Raw genomic sequence first — 22,823 nt, forward strand, 5'->3', positions numbered from 1 at the left:
TTGCAATCTTGTTCTACAGTTCACCCGCGAGTTTAGTTCTAACCATGTATTAGTCATCCATATTTTATTTATGAAAGCTGTTTATACAGGAAAAACTGTTGGAGTTTTACCAATATCTTAATAAAACAGTAATTTAAACCACACTTCAGATAGCCTGGTTATTTAAGAGCTAACAAAGGCAGCGAGCAGCTGTGCCTTTACTGTGCTGAAAGGGGGTTTCCGTCGTGGGATAGGGACGTGGAATTACTCTGTTGAGCTCTGGCTTCCATGTGGTTGCCCAGGAGCCATTGTGGCCCAGTTCTGCTGTTTCACAGCCCAAAAGGGAGGGGCTGTTACAGCACAGCCCAAGGAGATCAATGTCTTCAAGCCTCTTTTCCCCCCTGTTCTTCACAAACCAACTCTAAAGAAGTTGTCCATAAGGTGAGCAAATCAACAGCTCCTCCCTTGCCCCTCCAACAGCTGGACACGGCCTCGAGAGCAGCCCCTGTGCCTCAGCAGGCATTTCCTTCAGCTTGGGCCTCTCATTGAGAGTAAAGCAGCTGCGAGTGCTGAAGAGGCAGAGTGCCATGATTAACCTAATTAAGCTGTGTGCAGTAATCACCACACAGCCCCAAACACTCACAAGGCACCTCCAGGGTGTGGGGCCTGGCCCTGGCCCCCAGCAGGCTCAGCACTGGAACAGGCTCTGCTCCCTCTGCAGCTGAGAAACATAAACCACATTTGGGGAAAGACTCCGCACCCTTCTCAATTCCTGTTTGAATCGAGATTTAAGCATTTGCTCTGGCTTCTACAAACGGAATCCCAGAGGGGTTTTAAGTGCTTTTCACTGAATAATTAAGGAAAAAAGTGACAGGTGGAGGGCAGGAAAAAGTCCCTCCCTGGTGGAGCTGACCCTGACAGCCTCCACCCTTTTACTTATCCACACACAAACACCTAAGACTCAAGATTTCAACATTCATTTTATTAACAAAGTGCAAACAGTTTTAAACTAGGAGTTGTAGAGCACATTCACACGGACACAGGGCACAGGCGGCCACACGAGGACAACACCGGGCTCATGCTTTGTCACTAACCAGGCATCAGCTCCCAGAGGAGCTTCACAAGGATTTCAGCAGCTCAAAATGCAACGAACAAAGAGTTTGGCAATGGCTGTGGCTGGTCCACGTCACCAACTGGGGAAAACAATTGGAGTGGTGGCTGTTTTCCCCCAGCATTCCCAAGGACAGTCACACACTCATTCCAGCAGCACAGCAGGACCCTCATGCCCCCCGGGGACGGGGCTCAGCACCTTCCCCACCACTCCTCAGAGCAGCTGAGGCTGGTGGAGCACGAGTGCCACCCTTCAGTGCTGGGCCTGCAAAGGTCGTTGTGCCCCAGGACAGGGTTAAGACAATGGCAGAAGAACCACGCAGCCAGGGACTGCGGCCTCGGGCTCAGCTCCAGGGAATGCACACCCCTCTCCCCAGGGATGCGGCCTTGGGTCTTCAGGCCTCAAGCCCATGCTCTACCTGCTCCAAACAAAGTCAGTTTGCACTGAAAACTCTCTTGCTGGAGCAGTTTTAAGGCTTCAAACACAATCTTACGAGTTAAAATTTTATGCCAGCTCCTTCAACCCACTCAGTTTTGTACCGATTATGGAAGTGTTCAGAGCTCAACCCTCCCTCCCTCCTCCCAGACCGCCTCAGAGCCGGAGGGAGCTCAGGATCCTGACACAGGATGAGTAGTGGCTCCGTGGCTGCAGCTCCTGGAGCAGCACAGGGAAGGTGCAGCCCCAGGGCTGGCCAAGGAGAACCTTCCCAATTACCTGGTGCTGTCCTCTCCAGGAACAAAGCTGAGATCGTCAGAATTGACTTGATCCCCGTCTGGTAACACCGAGGAGTGCTCTGAGGGTGAAAACAACACCAGAAAAACCCAGTCACCCTCACCAGTTAGCACTGGAACAGCCAGGGAATGCTCCCTCCCCTCACTCCGGCCAACACTTCACCCCCATGGCCTCACAGCTTTGATCCATTGGACTGGAACTGAAAGCTTAACCAGAGGACTTTCTGAAGCTCCACTGAACTGCTGGAAGCACATTCCTGCCAATTAAGATGCAAATCCATGTCTAAGGCAGCGGTTACCTCCCTGGAATTAGCCTACTTAGAGTGCCAATCCTGGCATACAGGGAGTTCCAGTTGGGAACTGGAGCTATGGGTTTTCCAACCCTTCCCAGGAGACTCACCTAAACTGACTTCTCAAGGCTAGCAAGTGTTTCCCTCTCCTGTTTTGAGCTGTTTTAATTGGGATCCCAAGAGAGGAGTTCCAAATCTTACTGGCAGTTCCTTGAGCTTGAACACCTCCACAGCCCCTCACAGGGATCTGTACCCAAGGAGCTCTGGGAAGACTGGGAATGTTTGGGAAGAGGGGCTCTATCAGCTCTACCTTCGCTGGGGGGCTGGACAGAGAAGGCCTGGTTGAACACCTCCGAGGGAGAGGTGGCATCCTCCTGCTCCTCATTTTCCGTGTCACATTCGATGTCACTGTCACTGCTCATCCCTGGCAGGAGGTGAAGGACGTGCTTCTGACACACCCCAGCTGCAAGAGAAACCAGAGACACCCAGGGCAAAATGATGGCAGCAGGATCTGCACAGCTGAAACGTCTGACTTTGTCCCATGGAAGAGTTCCTGCCAGTTCTTGGGATTTGATATCAGGAGAACTGAGGGAAGAAGGAGCACTTTCCAAGCACTCAGGGGTCTGGCAGAGCACTGGGTACCAGCCCTGAACACAGCTGGATTTGTCCTGTATGCCACCAGCTGAGCTGCTCAGTCTACTCAGCAACTGGGACAGACAATAAAAGTTGTTTTTCTAGGAGCTAAAAGGCAGCACAACCTGGGGGGTAGATGGGACCTACCAGAGCCTTCAAGCAGCAATAGTGTATTTGAGTCTCACACAACAAATTTCCCCTCCAAAGCAGAACCAGAGCTGTTGGTGTCTCCAGGAGGTGACCATGGGTGGGCACTGGGCAGCCAGAACTCTCCGTGGATGACACAGGGTCTACTTGGCTTGGCCTCTTAAGAGCTGATACTCATTGCTAAGAAAAAGCAAAGTGAGGGGCCAACTCTACTGTAGTTTTTCCTCTGAAGGGAAAAAAATTGTAATATTTGCTTCCTGGGGTTTTTAACAATGAAGTATTTCAGTTTCTAAAGCGTTTTCCTATTGGGCTCCGTGCTCTGAGAGCAGAACTGCAGGAGCACATCATGATCACGCTGCAGTGACTAAGAGCAGAAATTCAGTTTTGTCACTGAGAGACCTTCTGTAAATGCCAACTCCCACACAATATTGCACACTGCAGCTCGAGATGGATGCTGGCACCTTAATATAGGCTTTGCGCTACAATCCAGTCATTGAAATTCAAATTAGTGCAGGGGTGGAAGGCAGGAGAGTTTTAGCAAGATAAGAAAAACTCTATGTGGACTTTCAGAAGGAAAAAAAAAAAAAAAAAAGGCAGCGTTATTTTTTTCCAGCATGGAAAGGATGCAGGAAGGGAGGAGGAAAACTTTCCTTCAAGTCTCTAAGGAAACTGGATTATGTACAACACCCAGCATGAATGAGGTGCTGGAGAGGCTCTTGTGTGGCTGTGGAGAACGTTACCACGGGGGGTTGTCCCTGAAGGGAGCAGAATTACAAGCCAAGGTCACTGATTGCTATTTTAATTAGATAAGAAATTCTTCTCAAGGCCACTCCACTGAACAGCAAAGCAGAGACCTGGAGCTGTCTCAAGGTACAAAAAGCAGCTGCTTGTCCAGAGAGTGATGGCCCCACGCGACAGCCCCGATCCTGCCCCAACAGCAGCCACACAGAGCTCTTCTCTCCTCACTCAGATTTATTCTGCAGCTGCCAAAGTACAGCAAAGTTCAGCAGCCATGGAAGCAGCTTTTGGGGGTGGTTTTCTCTCGTTCCTTCCCGCTCCAGAGGCGGAGCAGCAGCGCCCGGAGCGCGGCCACGCTGCACCTGCCCCCCACAACGCCCAATTTACCTTCCTCTGGTCCTGCAGAGGCACCTTCAGAGCCCATCCCCTGCAGCTCCCCGGGCTCAGAGCTGCTCTCCAGGCCAGCAGACTGGGCTCCTTCCATCCGACATCCCTTGGAGTTTGAACTTGGGAAGGAATTTAGGAGAAATACAAAACCCCACGTTAGAAATTCAGCCTGAACTCAGTGGTGGAAACAAAGCCTTTTAGTGCCACATTGAGTTTTGCTCCTTATTTAAGTCTCCTACACACCCACTTAAACTTCCAGCTTTTTTTTTAGCATTTTAGTATTTCTAAAGCAATCAAAAAACCTTGAAAAGTTTTAATATTTTCCCAAAAAAGGTGACTCTACTTATTTAGAAAAAATAACCTGAAAACTCCATTGCTCTTTGCTTAGCTGGCCAACAGAGAATTATCATGAAACAGCTGAAAAATCAAATTAAGAGCAAAAAGCGTCATCTTAAATGAGGAAATCAAAAGTGATTAAATTTCAGTTAGAGGGTAAGTGGGAAAACAGACCTGGACTGCCTTTCAATTCCAAGTGTCAAACTCCAGCCAGAGCTGATCAAAATAAGAGAAAAAGGGGAAAAAAAGAAAAAAAAAAGGAAAGAAGACTTGTAACCTAGTTATAAACCCAAAAATTGCTGTCCAGAGGGAACAGCATCAACCAAGTAAACTTCAAAGTAATTCTTCTTTCATGCTGCCAGCACCTGGTTTTAGGAGATTGTGGCATTTTTGTAGACCAAGGGAAGGTGGGGGAGGAGATAAGAGGAAAAATGAAGAAACCCTTACCCCAGAGCACCAACTTTTCTGTTCTTCTCTACAGCAGCCAAGCCATTCAAGCCAGAAGCTCCCAGCTCAGAATCTGATCCCTCACAGGGTCTCTCCTCCTGCTTTGGCAGTGCCTCAGCAGCCCCGGGGCCAGCCAGGGCCCGGGCGTGGGGCCGAGCACTCAGCTTGGAGCTCCCCAGGCCTCCTGAGCAGAGAGAGCACAAATGTGATCCACACGACCCTCCCCTCCTTCCCTGACTGCTGGAGAGGGGCAAAATTCCAATTTCTGTGGTAGAGGTTTCCTTGTGCTTGCACTAAAGGAAGGGCATCGTGCAACTCAGGAGCAGCACTACCATAAAATTCTTACTGGAGTTTCCTTGAGTTCCCTCTAAGCTAAATCACAATTTAAACCTGGCTCAGTGCTGTGTGATCCGGGATTTTCACTGTCAAGTTCATTCCTGAAGTATTTGCTGAGACACCAGAACATAACACATCTATTTATGTTCTGGTAAGTGAATGTGAGGTGCTGCCTCCCAGCTCAGCTATCAAAGGTACAGTAACACTCCGTGGGAGAAAGGATCCATGCAAGTTTAAGGGAAACTCCAGCTGCCAAATTAAAGACTCCTTGAAAAGCTTTAGTACAAGAGATGCCAATTCCATCCCACACAGGTGACAGTGTACCCTCAGCAGGGTGGCTGTCCCCCTTCAGGCGCAGGTTCCCGTCCCCGCTGTCCATGGCTCTCCTCAGGGACAGGCTCCCGGCTGCTCCCGAGCGAAGGGGCTTGCCTGAGGTGCTTTTCTTACTGGCAGCTGCAAAAAAAAGTGTAAAGATGTGACAAGTATTCACTCAAAGCACTGCTAGACCCCGGCCTTATGCTTGTTGTAAGTGAAGCTCCACATTATTGTCATTTTTCATTAACTCCCACTCCTGCACAAATCCTGCCACACCTTCCTGTCAAAGGCCTGGCCTGGAGGGAAGCCTGGCCAAGACTGCACAAGTCATGTTCACCTGCCTTGCACTGAAACATCCTTCAGAAAGCTTCCTTCAGCCAGCATGAGATTATAAAGGATAGACAAACCTAAATCCTGCCTTACTTGTATTTTAGATTCCAGCAAGTCAGGACTGTTTTAATTTGTTCCCTGCAACAGCCTCAAGTTCCCAGATGGGCCTGATGCAGAGCAGTCAAGGGAGTGACCAGCTCAGACCAGTGTGAGCCTGGGTTAAACCTCAGAACATTGTCACTGCATCAGGTTTGGCAGTGGCTGTGGGGTGAAGTTTTGGTGTTTTACAGAAAGGGCTGAAATCAGTTTCAGCAACTCAATGGCAGAGCAGGTTTACATTTCTGATCTCCAGCTGAACCCAAGTTTGAGGAACTGCTGGGGACATGAACCAGCTGTAAAGATGATTTAAATCCTCCATGCACTTACAATTCCTTATGTAACAACTGGTGACTGAAGACTTGGTCAGGAGCTCCATCCCTATTTCCTGCAGCTTGCTGCAGCTGTCAGTGCCACAGGCAGCCAGGGCCCCCTGCTCGATGGAGAAGAAGCTGGGCTGTCCCTCCCCTGAGCCAGCATTGCTGCTCCTCACTTCAGACAGCTGGTTCTTCACATCAGACATTTTGCTTCGAACTTCAGCCATCTGGGTTTTGAGTCTTTTCAGCATCTTCAGATCGGGGGGCACCCTCCACATGGCCTGGTGCCTCCGCTGGTCTCGATCCTTCAGGGAATAGGACGAGGCTTTGCCAAAGGAAAAGGCAGAGAACACAGCAGGTAAGGAAAACCATTCTCAAATAAACGTGGAGAGCTAAGAATTGTACCTTTTGTCCTGCTAGGGACACACATTCTGTCCTGGCACAGCACCACACTGAGGCTGCAAGCACTGCCAAGCTGCTGGGACAGCAGGGCTTGCTCCCTGTTGTGGAAGAAGGTTCCCAATCCTGCTCACTGGGAGAAGCCAGGCTCCCAGTACTGCTGCAGGAATCCTGGTGACACCTGAGCTACCACCTTGCCAGCCAGGCTGCCAGTTCATCTCAAATTTTTATAAAACTTGTTGACTGTGTCTAGAAGATTCTCAGACCACCAACATGTCATAACACAGAGTACTCAAAGAAATCTGAAAATAGGGAAGGAGTTCTCTTAATTACCTCACAGCAGAAGATCAGGTTGAGCAGCTAATACCTGAATAAGCCTCTGTGTTGCTCAGCTGGAATTAGATCAACCTGGATCTATCTGAAGTGTTATAAATTCTGTTTTTCACTGCAAATTCAGTTGTTCCAAACTCTAAAGTCAAGTGGCTCTTAGAAACCTTCACCTCAGGAGGTGAGGTCTGGCAAACTCCAAATGGAACAGCAGCTTTGTCTTTACTGACCAACTTCAGTAAGCTCTGGGAACAGTCAAATCCCAAGGGAAGCTCCACAAAACAGCTGATTTTGGCTGTGTGTTCAGTAGCTAAAGACTCACACAACTCAGCACAACAGGAGAGCTTCACCTGCTTGAGTGGCACAGCACAAAGTGCAGTGCCCTCTCCTGAGCTCCTTTTGTCCAGGGCTTTTTCCAAAAGCAAAATAGAACTGGGACTCACAGTTCATGTGCTGCTCCCCTTTTTTTTTTTTTTTTGGTACTTCTGGAAGTGACTTCCACTTTTGAAAATATGGATTACACTCACTGAAAATTCATGACTGTTTATGTAACTACATTTAAAAAGCTAATGACAAAGGAACAAAGAGTTGGAGTTAAATTCAGTACCACCAATGGCATTGTGGCAGCAAACCCAAGCATCACTTGGAGCAAAGGGACATTTATTTCTCTTTTGTTCTACAAAGTCACCAAATGGTTGTGAGCCAGCAGCTCAAATAAGTGTCAATCATGACAAAATTCAATCAAACCTCAATAATACATTTAATTTCTCACTACCAGAGGAACAAGCAACCTCCAGGAAGAGCCAGGGGTGCCAGGACTGCCAGCTCTGCTGCTGCTGCACATGGAGTTAATTGCTGTTTTCGGGTCAAGAGTCCCAACTGAACCACAAATATTCCTCAATTATTTAAATACCATCACTATTTTTGGCTTCTGACATTTTGATCCATTTCCTTTTTTTTCTTTTCCAGCCTTACAATCAGTCACATTTTTCTAGTTCTAATGGCCTCTAAATTCCAGTATTTATTTGGTTGGTTTGCACCGTGCTCCAAGTACTTCCAGCCACTCCAGCTGTATGCAGGGAGAGGTGAAGCTGCTGTCTCAGCACAGAATTGTGTTTTGTGTTGGCTTCCAGTGCCAACCCCTTCCACGAAAGGGGCTTTTCAGTCATCCCACAGCATTTCCAGGCTGGAATTAAACCATCAGATGCATGGTGTAGTTACCTCTGTTCTGCAGAAGAGAGGCAGGAGGACGTGGCTGAAGGCCCCAAAGGTTTTCCATGCCATTTCTGTCTTTTAGGTCCAACAAGTGGATTAAAATTAAGGGATCTATATCCAGCAGACTGCTGCTGGCTGTGGAGCCCAGGGCGCTGGCTCCCCGCCGTGAGGGTCTCCCACTGGCACTGCTGTAGCTGTGGCTGGTGCCTGACCAGGAGAGACACAAAGGTGGGATGTGTGGGACACAGGCATGCATTATTCCCTAGGAAAAATAAAAAGACTCACACAAGCAGATTAGGAATGAAAGCATCCCATGAAACTTAAGGAGACACTGGTATTTCATGGATTTCTGGGTGCTGAAAGCAATCAGATATGCTTCTAATTTAAGAGTAAAATAAAAACAACTGGAAAGGGGAAAGTGCTCCACTTCCTACCTTTTATAAAAATCTCTTCATAAACAGATTTGTTAACAGATCAAGACAAAGATTAGACTTACTCTAAAGGAGTAAGGAGACAAACATGTCTCTCTCTGAACTTCAGAACTTACAAACAGGGAATTCTGTCGTTCAAGCACCAACAGACTTGTACAGCAGCACAAATACCAATTCCAGAGAATGCCACTTCTGGCATCTTTGTCCTAAATATACTTAAATTCCATAATATATCTCTGTGTTCCATATAGATACATTTCTTTCAGAATCTTATGGCTAATTTAGGCTGTGATCATCTCTAGGCTGCAAAAAAATCCCAGAACACCTTTTTGTGTTGCATTTAAAATGTATTTCTGCTTGACTTGTGAGGATTCTTTACCTCATTCCCTCCAGATTCTTTGGGTTTTGCGGTGCACTACACCCCAAGTGAATGTGTCACCCACTCAGAGGTCACACAGACATCAGTAAAAATTCCTTCTCAGGAATTTCAGAGACACAAAGCTGCCCTCCAAACTTTGACATCATTTTTAAACCGGCATCTTCAGATTATTCGCCCCCCCCCCCTTTTTTTTTTATTGAACCAATGAAGTGTTTCTGCTACACTGCAATAATCAGTACAAACCACATGATGCAGCAGTTCCCAAAATAGAACTGCCTGCAGAACACACAGCTTGGAGTCGCTTCCAAGAGGAGCAGGGGAAGGAATCCAGCAGCGTTTTGCTTTTATGGGAATTCTGGAGTTGTTTTTCATACCTGATGCTCCAGGAGTAGCAGCAGCTGCTGCATCCTCCATGAGATCTCCATCTTCCAGCTCCATAGTACTGCTGTATTCCACATCATTCTCTCCAGACCTTCGGGGATGATCAGGGTGTGAAAAGGAGAATACAACTGTTAGCTTTCCTCAGCTCTTGTTAAATGTTATGGCACCAAAAAACAACAGAAAGTGCTGTAAATTGTATTTCCTGCGTTCCAAGCTACCCAAACTGAACAAATGAAGTGTAGTAATTAAATGACTGACTCATTAACCAAGAGGCCAAAAGTGCCATATGTACCTAGACTGCAAAATCTGATCCTGCAACTCCGGTATTTGTAAGTGTTGCAGCACATTCTCACATTTTAATTAAGATTCCAGGATTTGACATCAGCTCTGCTCAGCCTTGAATTCCCTAATTTAAATACCTGTCCTTATCATCACTCTCCTACTACTACAACACTTCCCAATACCAGACCTCTGTTCTGTTACAGTGCTGAGACAGATTTCTTAATAGTGTTTTGGGAAAGAACCTTCACAGATTATCACTTGTCAAAGACAGAATGCAGCACTAACATAAATAAAGAGATCAGAAAGACAGTAATTAGCTGACCAAAAATTCAATGTTTAGCACTAACTCTATGAGTTCATGTTGCTCCCAGTATAGGAACCACCTCTCAAATCACACTGGAATCCCACACACCCCAGCAAATTACTCAGTTTCCAGTGGAATTGGGATGATTACCCTGGGTACAAGGCACAGGATGATCTGAAAGGCATTTAAAGTTACTTACATAGTTTCTTCATCAATATCATTTTCTTCAGTGTTACTGGTTGCTGTTGAACTTGCTGAAGAGCTGCTGCCATCAAGGTGGTTCACCTCGTCTTCACCAGCAAGATCTATATCCAGGTCACCATCTGAGAGCTCGTGCTACAGGAAAAACAGGAGGTTTTTGATAAAGAAACATTCACTTGCACCTTGATGCATCCCCAAAAGCTATGAGCAGACACTCTCTGTCCCCTGTGTCACTATCACACAGCACTGAGGGGGCTCTCAAAGCACATTAAAGGTTGGGAACAAACACAAGTCAGATTTTTCAGCTGCAACTTGGAGACTTTTTTTGTGGTGGGATCTTTTAGCTCTGTTCTGGAACATCTCTCTGGAGTCACCTCTCACTTACAGCTTTCAAGTGTGTCATCTATTTCCATAGCAAGGATAATAAACCTCATTTACAATTCAGAAGTTCCCCTGTTTCTATTGCTGCCTTATCACAGAAAGCTACATAGAGGCAGGAAACAGAGAATTCCTACATTGAAGTCTTCCTGCTGGGCCTTCTCTTCCTCCTCTTCCTTGTTCTCCCGTGCTAATCCTGGAGCAGTGAAATTCTCCAGCAGTGCTTCAATGCTTTGTCCAGGTTTTTTTGCTCTTGTCTCTGAGCCCTCATCATTCTGGGGACTGAGGTGAGTGTCTGGAGGGGAAACCCCTCGGGATTTCTGAGTCCGGGACAGTTCAATCGCAAGCCTCTAAAAGGTGACAAAAATAACAGAGAAAACAACAATGGAGCAGCATCACCAAATCAAGCACCTTTGTTAACTTGCAGATACACTTTAACAGGTGATTTACATTCACAAACATCCCACTTACTTCTTTTAGGTTATTTATTTGCTGGATATAACTTGTCTGAGCTGCTTCCAGTTGAGCAATGTACCAGTGCTGATCCCGGCACTTTTGGAAGAAGGTTGGTGAGCGCACTTGGAACCTTCAAAGGAACATTCAAAAGGGGTTTTCTGAAGCAGTTTGTTTGGTTTGGGGCTTGTTTCTAAAACATCCCTTCCTCTATCCAAAACAGCCCTGCAGAAAAACCTTAAAACCTAAAATCTAGTGATGAAATAAACTTAACAGACAACAGGTCCTTGTGGACTCAGTGTCCTGAACACCCTGACTGGCCACAGTGAGTTCTGTAGGAGAGACTCACAGACTTCCTTTATTCCCAAAGTTCTCCAATGCTCAATACAACTGTTTCTAAAGAGAGGGAGAAAGCATCTTTTTCCTTTAATTCTGGTAGCTACAGGTCTCTAACCCTCATTAGTGCCAGGAGCAGCTACTCCTCCAAGAAAGATAACATTTCCACAACTCCCTTTGGCACATTTCTGTCTTTAAAGCTGCTGACAGTGAAATCCATTTAGAGCAAAACACATCACTAATCTTTTAAATTCAACTGGTTAATTATTCCCTATTTCAGCAGTAGATTGGTGATGGCACTTTGAAAGGAGAGCAGGGAAGCCCCACCTGAGGATCACGGTGTCGTTCTGTCGGTTCAAGTAGCCCTCGTTGGCCAGCAGGTCCAGGCGGAAGAATCGGTTGTAACCCCAACATTCCCCAACTTCAAAATCAGAGGCAAACTCCCGAATGATGTTTTTGGTGGGATCATTGGTGGATTGATGGACCATTTCTACACGGTATTCATACCTGCCCAGGGGAAAGGCACAGGGATTAGGGCCAAAAGGTGACAGAATTTCTGAGTGGGTCAGGTTTAAGAGCTACACTTCCCTGCTCAGCTGAATTGGTGAGTTGGGCTTACAATTTTACTGAACACTTAAATAAACAGGGGGGAGGAAAAGGGGGGAGGAAAAGGGGGGAGGAAAAGGGGGGAGGAAAAGGGGGGAGGAAAAGGGGGGAGGAAAAGGGGGGAGGAAAAGGGGGGAGGAAAAGGGGGGAGGAAAAGGGGGGAGGAAAAGGGGGGAGGAAAAGGGGGGAGGAAAAGGGGGGAGGAAAAGGGGGGAGGAAAAGGGGGGAGGAAAAGGGGGGAGGAAAAGGGGGGAGGAAAAGGGGGGAGGAAAAGGGGGGAGGAGTAGAGTGAACTCCAAGACCAAACTACCACACAGATACTCTTATCAGTTCTTTTGCCACCTTCTTTTTTATCTCAAGAAAGCCACTGAGTAACAACTTTAAAATATTATCTCTGTGCCTGATTCAAAGCTCAAGGGACAACAGAAGTCTCACCATTCTTTTCCCAAGGGCTCTGCAGTCTCTGCAAACACTGATAGAAAAACCCCTTACTGCAGGTTTGCTTACTTGGATGTCTCTGGCAATCCAGCAGACAGCTCCAGGAACACTGACAGGTAGTAGCCCCGAACTACTCCATTTCCATCCTTGAAATGAAATTGAGAAGTTGATTAAAAATAGAAAGGAAAAACCAGAAAAAATAAAAAAAACCCAAAACACTTTGATACAGAAGACTTCGAAAAGTTTAGAAAATAGCTTCAATCAACACTGGATTTGCAGCAGGAATCTACTTTGGATGTTACAGTTGTGATTTTTAGACTTCAGTGGCCTCCTACTGTAACATGAATCAACAAGAAGCACATACACAGTGCAGTGCTGGTATCTCAGATATAAATCTCAAGGCAAAGCTTTAATTACTCTAATAGCACTTTAGGTATTTGATTAAGTGGAAGTCTGAATAGACAAACACTTAATGTACCAGAAAAATATTATTTCAGGTTAAACATTAGTTCTGAAATATTTTACATACAGTCACATTTCAAAGCTACTTAATTTTTGAGAAAAGAGCAATTTGTTCAGAAAAAAATCCCATGCAACATGAAAAGTTAGGGCAGTTAACTAAGAAACAATATTAGAGCCACCAGAAGTCAAGAAAAAATGCAGCAAAACCTCCATTACACTCACCTGAATCAAGGATGAAGAATGGCTCAACTTGAATCCTCCAGCTTGAAGGAACATTTCAACTTACCATTGAAAAAATAAATTTTAATGCCTTCTGACAGCACAGCTCATGGAGCTAATCCTGAATTTACAGTACTCTGGAAACTTCCACACAGTTCCACCTCTGCACTGCAATAATACAATTCTGGGCATCCATGGGCTTCACTTACAGAGTCAATTCTCCAAGGATGCCACAAAAATAAATCACTGAGACAGAGCTGGTGCTCCACCACCAAACTCCTCCTTCTCCACACAGCTGCAGGAGCAGCACTGACCAGAGCAGGGAATGTGGAAAGATCCCAGCTTGGGGGTCAACATTCCAACATGGACAAAGCTTCAGAAACTGGAATATTCGGCCCACTGAAGGGACATAGCAAAATACACATTTTAATGTCCAGTTTGAGAATTGAATGCAGAGTCAACAACTAATACTTGGTCCTCCTCCCACCTTCCCCAGTAAGTATAACTCAGAGTAAGTTACTCTATACCTCAGTTCTGTAAAGGAACATCTGCACAAATCACTGAGACATTAAAATATCTATTAAGGTTCCTATGCCATATTAGTAGGACCCATCTTTAATTGCTTTTAAATTAACCAGACAAACTATACTGAGAATGTTCTCACTGGAGATCTGGAGGCAGAGAGGAAATTCTCCAGCGGTTGGTGATCAACTCTTAAAATGTTCTTTTCCTACAGCTTTTCATATACAGCATGAGAAAAACTGATGATTCCTCACTGGAAAGCCTGGGAATGAACTGGGATGGGATAAAAGCTGCAGTTGAAGACAAAACTCACCGGGTAAACTTTTAATCTCCAGCACAGTCCTGACACCTGCAGGGGAGGGCTGTACACGGGATCCGCTCGCTGGCGCAGGGTACTGGTGAGACAGGAGGAAAAATATTTGGTACTGGGACAAAGCAAACCCCTCATGGAGCCATGAGCTGCACAGACAATTGTCCTTCTCACGGAAAATAATTGTTCACCTGGCAAACAAGAGATTGTTAATGGAATTTCTGTAGTTTTAGTCCACATCTCACAGTTTTCTGTGGAGATTATTCTGTGTTCTAAATAACATTTCTCATGTAGAGAAGGAACAGAAGGATGTTCCCAATATTCACAGTAATTTAAGATACATTCTTACCTGAAGTTTTCCAAGACAAATGTAGTTGAGTCATAGGCTGGAACCAATTCACTGTGGGGGAAAAGAATAAATACATTACACTTGAATAACATGGCATTAAAAATCCCAACTTTCACAATCTGTAGAAGAATTTTAGATGATTTAGGTCACCAGAGCCACTGCAATTCACCAGGACTACACTGGGTTATTGCAGTATAATTCCATTTATAAGCCTCCTTAGGAGGGGATACCTTGGTGCCACTAGAAAATGAACATTCAGATTTCAACCAAGACACAGCCAAACCAATTTTTGCTGAGGAATTCTTGAGACTTCTCTGACTTTCCATTTTTTTAAGGCATTTTTTCAGCACAGGCTCCCTCAGAACCCAGCACCAGCAGCATTCTCCTGATGAAGAATTGTGCTATGAAGTGGTTTTGGCTGTATATTCTGAATTAAGGTGACCTGCAGAGGCATCTCATGAGAGCCTGGCAATTATATACTGAATGACCCAATAATAAGAGAAAAAAAGGACAAATCAGTAAACTAAGTGTAAAAGAGAAAAAAAAAATTGAGAGCTGGAACCCACTGTCCTGACTCCCCAGCAGGGACTACAGACACAAAATAAGCCCTGCTGGGACAGAAAAGCCTACTTGCAGCACAGGTTACTACAAGGAGTAACCTAAGAGGAAAACTCTCCTCTCAAGTACTTTAAATATGTTTTTAAACACTGAACAGACAGAACAGAAATGTAACACTCACCTTGTGAAGTCTGGGGGGACAGGAGTGGTGACAAACGAGGCCATGGGCTTCCGATGGACCTGCTGGAACATCATCAGGATCTCGGAGCTTTTGGATATCAGCTCACTCTTGCTGCAGGACCGTAACTATGCAGGGAAAAAAGGAAGGAAAAATATCCTTAGCTGAGTAAAAATCAGAGGTTTTATCCACTTTTCTTTTCAAACAACTGAACTGCATGTTTGTCACAGCTTCAGAAAGTTTACCCACGACACAACGTAAAAGGGAGCTTGGAGGTTTTGGTTATTTTGTTTTCCAGAATTCCACAATGAAAGTTACAACAACTACTGTGTACTTCCCTTAGGTTAAACTAATTTATATACAACTGGGTAGTTTTGTATGATATTGCCAATCCCTGTACTAGTTTTTCAAGCAATACAACATCTTTTGAGTATTTCTAGAAGATCAACTTGTTTTTAAGAAGAAATCATGCAACCTAAGGCCACTTCAGTGAAGAGATATCCTCCAGAAATCTCCATCAATTAATAGTTTTAAAATAAAAAAGAAATCAAGAAAAGCCAACTGAGGAGGGATCTCTTTTCATAATCACCTGATGTTCTACTTCTTGAAGTAGGGTTTCTAGAAGTTCAGTTTCTTGAGTAAGTGATGTTTTTTGACCTGTTTAAAGAAAAGACATGGTAAAAACCCCCAAAACCACATACTGTTTCTTAAGAAAGTGTAATTTTCGTTTTCTTTTTTCCCTCACATGGAAGCTGCCCCAGAACATACTGAGGTAAAGGATTTCTAAATATACCAAGGTTGATTGAGAAAGCATTTGAAAAGCAAGTCTACATTTTTAATTAGAGCTGTAGTGAAGAACTCATTTGAGGTTAAGTCAGTAACAAAACCCTCTGTGTCCCAGAAATGGCAGGATTGTTGTTTTGGGGTGCTTTTTTGGACACAAAAAAAAAGCAGTTTTGACTCTTATCCAGACAAGCCTCACTCATATTAAAATTACACTAAAAGGAGCATTTATCATAAAGATGTAATTTTCAAACTTTTCTAATTAGAAAGATGCACTTCTTGACCAACATAAATGATGAAGTAAAAGCACTTTAGTTGAAAGGTGCTAAACATCCTCCAGCTAGATGGGAATGTTTTCCAAGATATTATATAGGAGTTTTAAACAGAATATAATCAGGTTATGTCAAATTTAGAACTTATCACAGTAACTACCTCATTAACCAAAAGCTTTGCTGCAGATGAAGTTTTCTACCAGCAGTGAGCTTGCTCAACACCAGGCAGTGTGGAAGGAGTCATGCTCCCAGGAAAACAGTTGCTCAGTGGATTTACACATTGTTAACAAATTTCTCCTCCTCCTCACAGAGGCCAATACCCACCCATCAAAGTGATGAGCTTGTTCTTGAGCTGGGTGTCCAGGCGGGCGATCATCATCTCCACGGCGTTGCGGATCTCCCGCACGCGCTCGTCCTTGGCACTGCGCACGGCCTCCACGTTCCGCTCCTGAAGGCAGCGGGAAAAACACGGACAAAAGCCTTCACACATCTGCATCTTCCACTCATGCACACCTTGACTCCACTCTCTCAGATCCCAGAAATGCTTAAGTCTCCCTAAATCCCCTATGAGGAAAAACAGGAGTTGGTTTTGAGCGTTGCTCCTGGAGCAGCCAGGATTTCACCGGGTCCCTCAGCGTGCCCAAGGGTTAATTGGGAAGCTGAGCAACATTGTCTCATCACACAGGGATTTGTCATATGGGGATTCTTTAGTATCAGACCTGTAAATGCAGCTGCCAGTTTCTCTTCTGCAACTTGTGCAGCACAGAAAAATTATTTTTGTGGTAACGAGAATGATGTGATAAAACCAGAAAAGCTCTTTGTGGTAACAATAACGGATAAAACCAGCATCCGTCTCCCTGGCAGGGGAAGGCCACGAACTCTCAGCATTTTATAAACACAAGTGGCCCATGTGGTGATAAAGTCACACCTGAGCTGGAGCAGAGCAAAACTATCAGTGCATGTGGCAAACAACCACCTGAACAACAGGCAAAAATCATACAGAAACTCAATCAAAAAATTCCTGATTTTATCTGCACAAAGACTACACATCATAAATGTAACACAAAAGTAATCCTTCCTGGGAACCAAGAAACTGCATCAAATTGCTGGAATTCCCACTGAAACTGCCCAAGCTGAACGTGTCAATATTTGTATCTTTGACACGTTCACTCCACAGAGAAGAAAAAGGAGATACAGAAACAAATCTCCAATTGGTGAGCTGCTCATCCTGCAGGCTCAAATGCATTTACAGATTATTATCCTAGAAAAAGGAAAATAAGCTGCTAGAATAAAGCATTTTTATTCTTATTTAACGTGACAGAGTGTACTTTAAGTGTTGATAAAAACACATCTTCCAACTCCAGCTTTTAAACAGCACTCACCAAAACAAAAATTCTATTACCTAACTCTAAACCAGAACCGAGAATATTTTGATCTTTTCACATTGTATAAGAAGAGTCAAATGAAAAAGCAAAAAGATCTCTCTGTGGAATAATCCCATCACCTTCTAACAGGTACTACTCCCACTTCCCACTTTACAGTTATCCTTTGCCACTGGAATACTACAGGAAAACTTCCTTACCACTTCCTGCACCAAACTGATCAATTCCATGAGTCTTCTCCTAAGCTTTGCCACTTCTTCATTTACTTTTGTGACGTGCTGCTCGTAGATTTCTGCCAGTGGTTTAAAAGTGTGTCCTCCATGCTGTTCAAAGAGAAAAAGGGGGAGGAGGAGGAGGAGGTGGTGAATAACAGAGCATCTCTTTTCCACTTTATTCCACTCCTATTAAATTCCTGAAAGAGAAGGGAAGAAAGCCTATGAGTGTATCACTCGTTCTGGAAAGGTTCCAAAGCAGATTGTATGTAGGAAGTCAGTCTTTCGCTTCCCTTTATAAGAAGTCATGAATTTGGCTCTCATTCCATCAAAACTTCCTGTCAGGAGTTATTTGGAGTCTCAAGAGTCCTCCGAAAATAAACTGCTTCATTCACTGTACAATCCTTTACCAAATCAAATATTGATAGAAGGTTTATTTTTATCATTATTATTAAAACACCCTTCCCAAACAAAGGCAGCACACTGTTAACCACTTACATTCCAGACAGCAACAGCTGTTTCTCCTTGAAATACCCATCTGGATGGATAAACTCTGAGGAACTGTGCCACAGCTTTGGAGATTAGAGGCCAGGACAATTAAATAACAAGTGTTATCTGTGTTTTTTGAGCAAGGCTTCTTCCTTTGCCCACAAAACTCTCTCCATCACACAGAATTTGTCCAAGACATCATGAAGGTTATAACAAGGAAGGCAATTCTGACCTGCTTTTGGCAAAAATTCAATTTCCTTCTCTAACTACAAACAAGAAGTACTGTGTTTCACAAGCAATATCATTAAGTAATAAATACACATAAAACTGCAGAATTTGTATGGCAATCCAACAGCTGTAACAGCAGTTTCACTGCATTTCTAGTTCTTCAAAACCACTGTCAGACACAAAGCCTGAAGTCTCTCACACCATGTGCATTCCAGCAAGTCTCCTCTTACCATTCCTCCCCAAAGTGCACACTGGTGGCAGATACACTTCTTGCAGGTCCAGCAGAAAACACTGAGCTTCTCATGATGATTTTCACACCTTAAACCAAAAAATACACATATCACCAACAGAAAACAGCTATGAATTTTCTACAAACTCAGTTTAATATTTTCACTAGTTTTGCTACACAATCCTGCAAGTAAAGCACAAACCATCTTTTGCAAGAACAGTTACATTCAGTAAAAACCTTCTGTAAGATTAATGTTGCTTTTAGTATTCTCTCAAGAAGCACTTCACAGATACAGAGAGTACATTACTAAAATTGGCTCCTATAATGCAAACCACAAAACACTTCATGCAAAGAACACTCCATTTACTTGTCCTTTTCATTCTCTTCATGCTTTGTAAGGCTGCAGAGCTGCAGTGTGTCCAGCTGCTGTGTGACCTCCTCTGCCCAGCGACAGTTGACAAGCTCTCGGAGCTGCAGGGGGGCTCTGCAAGAAGGATGGCACAGTTAGAGCAGGAATTTGGCTCCAGGAGCCAAAGGAGAAGCACTGAAGTGAATTCAGTTTAATTCTACACTACCAGAAGAGTCATAAGCAAAAGAAAAAAAAAGGAGACATTGTACTAGTTATTCCAAGAGAAAAAAAGTCAATTAGCTCATTTGGGGACTGGGGAGAGGTAGGAACTTAATCCTAAAATGATACAGCTGCATGAGCACATCACACAAATTACAGGCATAAAAAAATGGACACTTTCACACTGAAAACTGAAGCTTCTGGGCTCTGACTTTTGTAAGAAGAATATAAAGAGGAATTCCCTCTAGTTACTCTTATTACACCAGCTACGTACACAGCAGTGTTATGTAGGAAGAACAAAGATCCTGCTTAGCTTGTCACAAAACTAGAACACATTTTACAATAAGTATTATACCAGGGCCAATTTTTATAGAAACAGCAGGCAGGTCTCAAAAAAAAACCAAAAAACCAAGCTTATAAATATAGTGCAACCTGCACTGAAAAAGAGATTGATCATAACAGGACAATCCACCCAATTCCTGATATTAAAAATACCTTACCTGCAATGAGGGCACTGAGCTCTTTGTTCAGTCAGCCAACGCTGTGATGGAAAAAGGAAAAACCTTTTTAAACAGAGTGGAATGAAAGAACTGCAGGCAAGCATCTTCTATCATTAATTAGGAGTTACTTATTTTTATTATAGCTTTCCTATATTTTTTCCTTTTTTCAACAAATTTTCAATTTAACTGTTCAACCACTTAGTCACAGAAGAAGCTGCTACTTGTGTCTTAGTAACAAGCAACCACTTGGCTTCATATGTCAGAGATGCTTCAGTTAAAATTATACAGAGAACTTTGAGGTACCAAATATTGCATTAGAAACCACCCACCTGGCAGATTCCCAGAGTCTTAGACTAAAGAGTGTGTTTCAATAAAGGAAAGAAAAAGACACCACAAGTATCTTTTTCAGAGTCTAATTAGTCTTCAAGATAATTTATTTCTTCCTCTTGGGTTATTTATAGACAAATTAAATACCTGAAGTTCAGTGATCAAATCCACAAGGAGCCTGGGAATGTTTCTTTTCCAGAAAGCTCCAGGGACAAACAGCTGAGCAAAGAACTTCACCTGCCCACTACAGCTCACAAGTGTAAAAGCTCAGCCGTTGATGGGTTTATATTTGTCAGCTCTCTACTACATTTAAAGAGTCTCATGAATAATCTCTCACCACCCAGCAACAATATGTCATCTACAATCCTTAATATGCAGCACAAATCCTTCACCTACAGCTCTTGTCAGAGCTTCCAGAGCGAAGGATGAACGTCTGTTCCAATTTCTGGAAATACTACTGGAGGTCTGGAAACCTCAGCTGAACCTTTTGCTGCTACAGCAACACAAAACAGCATCTGGATTTGGAACTGGAGTGTGATACACTGGGAACCACGGCCTCAACAAAGGAATGAGGATTCAGGTGCTGCCTCAGACTCCCCTGAGAAAGATTTAGCCCCACCTGATCACACCACACCAGCCTGACAAGCATTATAAAACACCTCCAGGATACAGGAGGTGATGCTATGACCTTACCAGATGCAAAGTCAGCATCTGATTTCTGTCCCAACTTTTGTCTTCCATGCAGGCATTGCCAGCTCTCAGGAGGTGCTAAAGAAGGGATCATTGTGTGTCTCTTCCTTAAAGCAATTATTCCAGATGGTGCCTATAATTAGCACCACTGAAGGCAATGCACAGCCTGCCTACTTCTTCCTCAGGGGTGTTATAAAAGGTTTTGTAAGGGAAACTAAAGGAGGAAGGAAAAAAAAAAAAGAATCCTTGGAACTCCAGGAAAAGAATGTCTTCATAAGCTCAGTTTTCAGTTTGAACATTTGAAAGAATAAACTAAACCAAGCAAACTCACGCGGATACAGCTGAAACAGCAGAGCTTGGAGCAGTGAGGGCACAGGCGGGCATCCCGCAGCTTCTCCATACAAATAAAACATCGGAACACCTCGGCAATGCTCTGCAAAGGGGGATTATCACTATTGTTAAGCATGCTTCAAACACACCAGGGCTGCATTTGTTTTCCAGGCACAGTGCCAGGTTTCAGTTCTGTTCCAAACAGCGCACCTCCGAGGGAGATATAACCTGGACATAACAACTCTCCCCCTCAGCTTCTACACTGCACCAGCTCCCAGCACCCATTTTAAAACACTGTTCTCCTTCTTCAAGGAACAGCTTCTATTTGTCTTATCTCTTTTGGAGCAGTCCTTCCTGTAGCCAAGATAGTCCTGCTTGTGATTGAGCGGTTGCCAGAAGAAATGGTGTTGTACCTGCAGACAGTGGACTGGCACTGAACTATTTCTGAATCGTGGTAAGCGCATGTATGTGTTATACACAAGAGGGCTTGAATTGAATTGAATTGGGTATTTTTTTTTATTTTTAAAAGACTTATATATTTTAAGGTCTACCATTAGCACCAGCTCTATAATTTCTACACTCTCTTGTACCCCATTTAATCAATCTTGAGTGATAAAAACATTTCCCAAACAAGAAAGGTATTTTGAAAGCAACGTTTGCTTTCCATATTGATAGATAGTTAACTGATAAAGAAGTTTTACCTTCTGTATCATACAGGAGCTATAACCCTTCTGGTTTTAACTATGGAACTTCATAAGGTCCTTCAGAGGTGCTATTTTTTCTCCCCAAATCATTGAGATTGTGAATCAGCACAAAAGCACGACATCTTTAATTTAAAAGATACCACAGTATCTCCCATATATTAATGTCTTCTTTAACAGTTGCAAGCCACTGAAACGCACCATATGCGTTTACAGGAGGTGATCACAGCCGGTCTTTTCCATTCTTCCCCAGCCTGGCTGTGACACAGCCCCCAGCAGGTGTTTGAGCTGCCGGGTTACAGCCACGGTGCCAAAGCGGGTTCCGTGTGTGCCAGGTCTCTACCCACCCACCCACCCATCCATCCCTAGATCCATCCACCTCCGGAACTGGCACCTGCGGAGCTCCGCCAGCTCATTTCCGACCCCCTCCCCACCTGCCGCCTCCCTGCCCACCCGAGCCAAGCCCCGCAGCGCCGCAGGCTGTTCCCAGCGCCCGGGCCGCCGCCGCTTGGTACCACTCGGCCTTTTCCCCCCGCTCACACAGGGGACAGGGGCCCTCCGAGGGGCCCCGCTAAACCGGGAGGGTGCGGAGGAGAAGCCGCAGCCGCTGCCCCCTCACCGCCCTGAGGGAGCGCGCGCGCCGCCCGCCCGCCCGCCGCTCACCTCCACGCTCTGCTCGTCCATGGCTGCGGCTCCGCCGGCGGAGGGAGCGGGGACGGCTGTCCCCGGCCTCCCTCTCCGTGCCCGCGGGTGAGGAGCGGAGGCTCCAGGAGAGCTGTTTTCGGGAGCGGACTCGGCGCTCCGGCCCCGCGCACCCGCCGGGCCGTGACCGCGGCAGCGCGGCCGCGCCCGCCCCGCCCGTGCTGCGCATGCGCGGGGCCGCCCGCAGGGGGCGTGGCGGCGCGAGGGGCGCGCCGGAGGCGCGGCAGCGCCTGAGGGGAGCCGGCGGCGCGAGCGCCTCGCGCTTGGGTTTTCCTTTATTTTTCGTTATTTTCTCTTATTTTTCTTTATTATTTCTATTAATTCCTCCTTACCGGCGAGGTTTCAGGAGCGGGGATGGGTTTCTGCACCCCGCTGACGGCTATTTTCAGTTGTTATAACCAGCGTTCACCAATAAATTAAATATTTAACGCTGCTGACTGTAGTGGCAGCAAGGATCGAGACCTCTATTGGAAGTAGATCAGTGTGATT

At 45.0% G+C, this 22,823-nt stretch overlaps 1 protein-coding gene across 1 annotated transcript; it reads right to left on the minus strand.

Annotated features, from left to right (window-relative positions):
* Positions 1-940: 940 nt before the first annotated feature.
* Positions 941-22,494, minus strand: TRIM37 (tripartite motif containing 37). The gene is made up of 25 exons (XM_069033225.1): positions 22,296-22,494; positions 20,933-21,034; positions 19,585-19,625; positions 18,884-19,000; positions 18,518-18,605; positions 17,559-17,681; positions 16,301-16,424; positions 15,511-15,578; positions 14,925-15,049; positions 14,186-14,236; positions 13,840-13,921; positions 12,393-12,469; positions 11,607-11,786; positions 10,962-11,076; positions 10,628-10,840; positions 10,111-10,247; positions 9,319-9,416; positions 8,141-8,341; positions 6,207-6,518; positions 5,460-5,588; positions 4,800-4,983; positions 4,017-4,135; positions 2,422-2,574; positions 1,805-1,883; positions 941-1,508 (listed from the first exon to the last, which is right to left on the minus strand). The coding sequence occupies exons 1-25, from the start codon at positions 22,314-22,316 to the stop codon at positions 1,505-1,507; spliced, it is 2,943 nt and encodes a 980-aa protein (XP_068889326.1). The 5' UTR covers positions 22,317-22,494; the 3' UTR covers positions 941-1,504.
* Between the last annotated feature and the right edge of the window lie 329 nt (positions 22,495-22,823).

The sequence above is a fragment of the Aphelocoma coerulescens genome, chromosome 19 (genome assembly GCF_041296385.1).
Source record: "Aphelocoma coerulescens isolate FSJ_1873_10779 chromosome 19, UR_Acoe_1.0, whole genome shotgun sequence".
Lineage (NCBI taxonomy): Eukaryota > Metazoa > Chordata > Aves > Passeriformes > Corvidae > Aphelocoma > Aphelocoma coerulescens.

Bases quoted from the DNA above. Each gene is read 5' to 3' on its own strand.
- TRIM37 (XM_069033225.1), bottom strand. From the start codon at position 22,316: ATGGACGAGCAGAGCGTGGAG. The intron at 21,035-22,295 runs GTGAGCGGCGGG...CCCCCTTTGCAG, and splicing joins TGGACGAGCAGAGCGTGGAG to AGCATTGCCGAGGTGTTCCG. The intron at 10,248-10,627 runs GTAGGAATTCTC...TTTTTCCTGTAG, and splicing joins CCCAGCAGGAAGACTTCAAT to CACGAGCTCTCAGATGGTGA.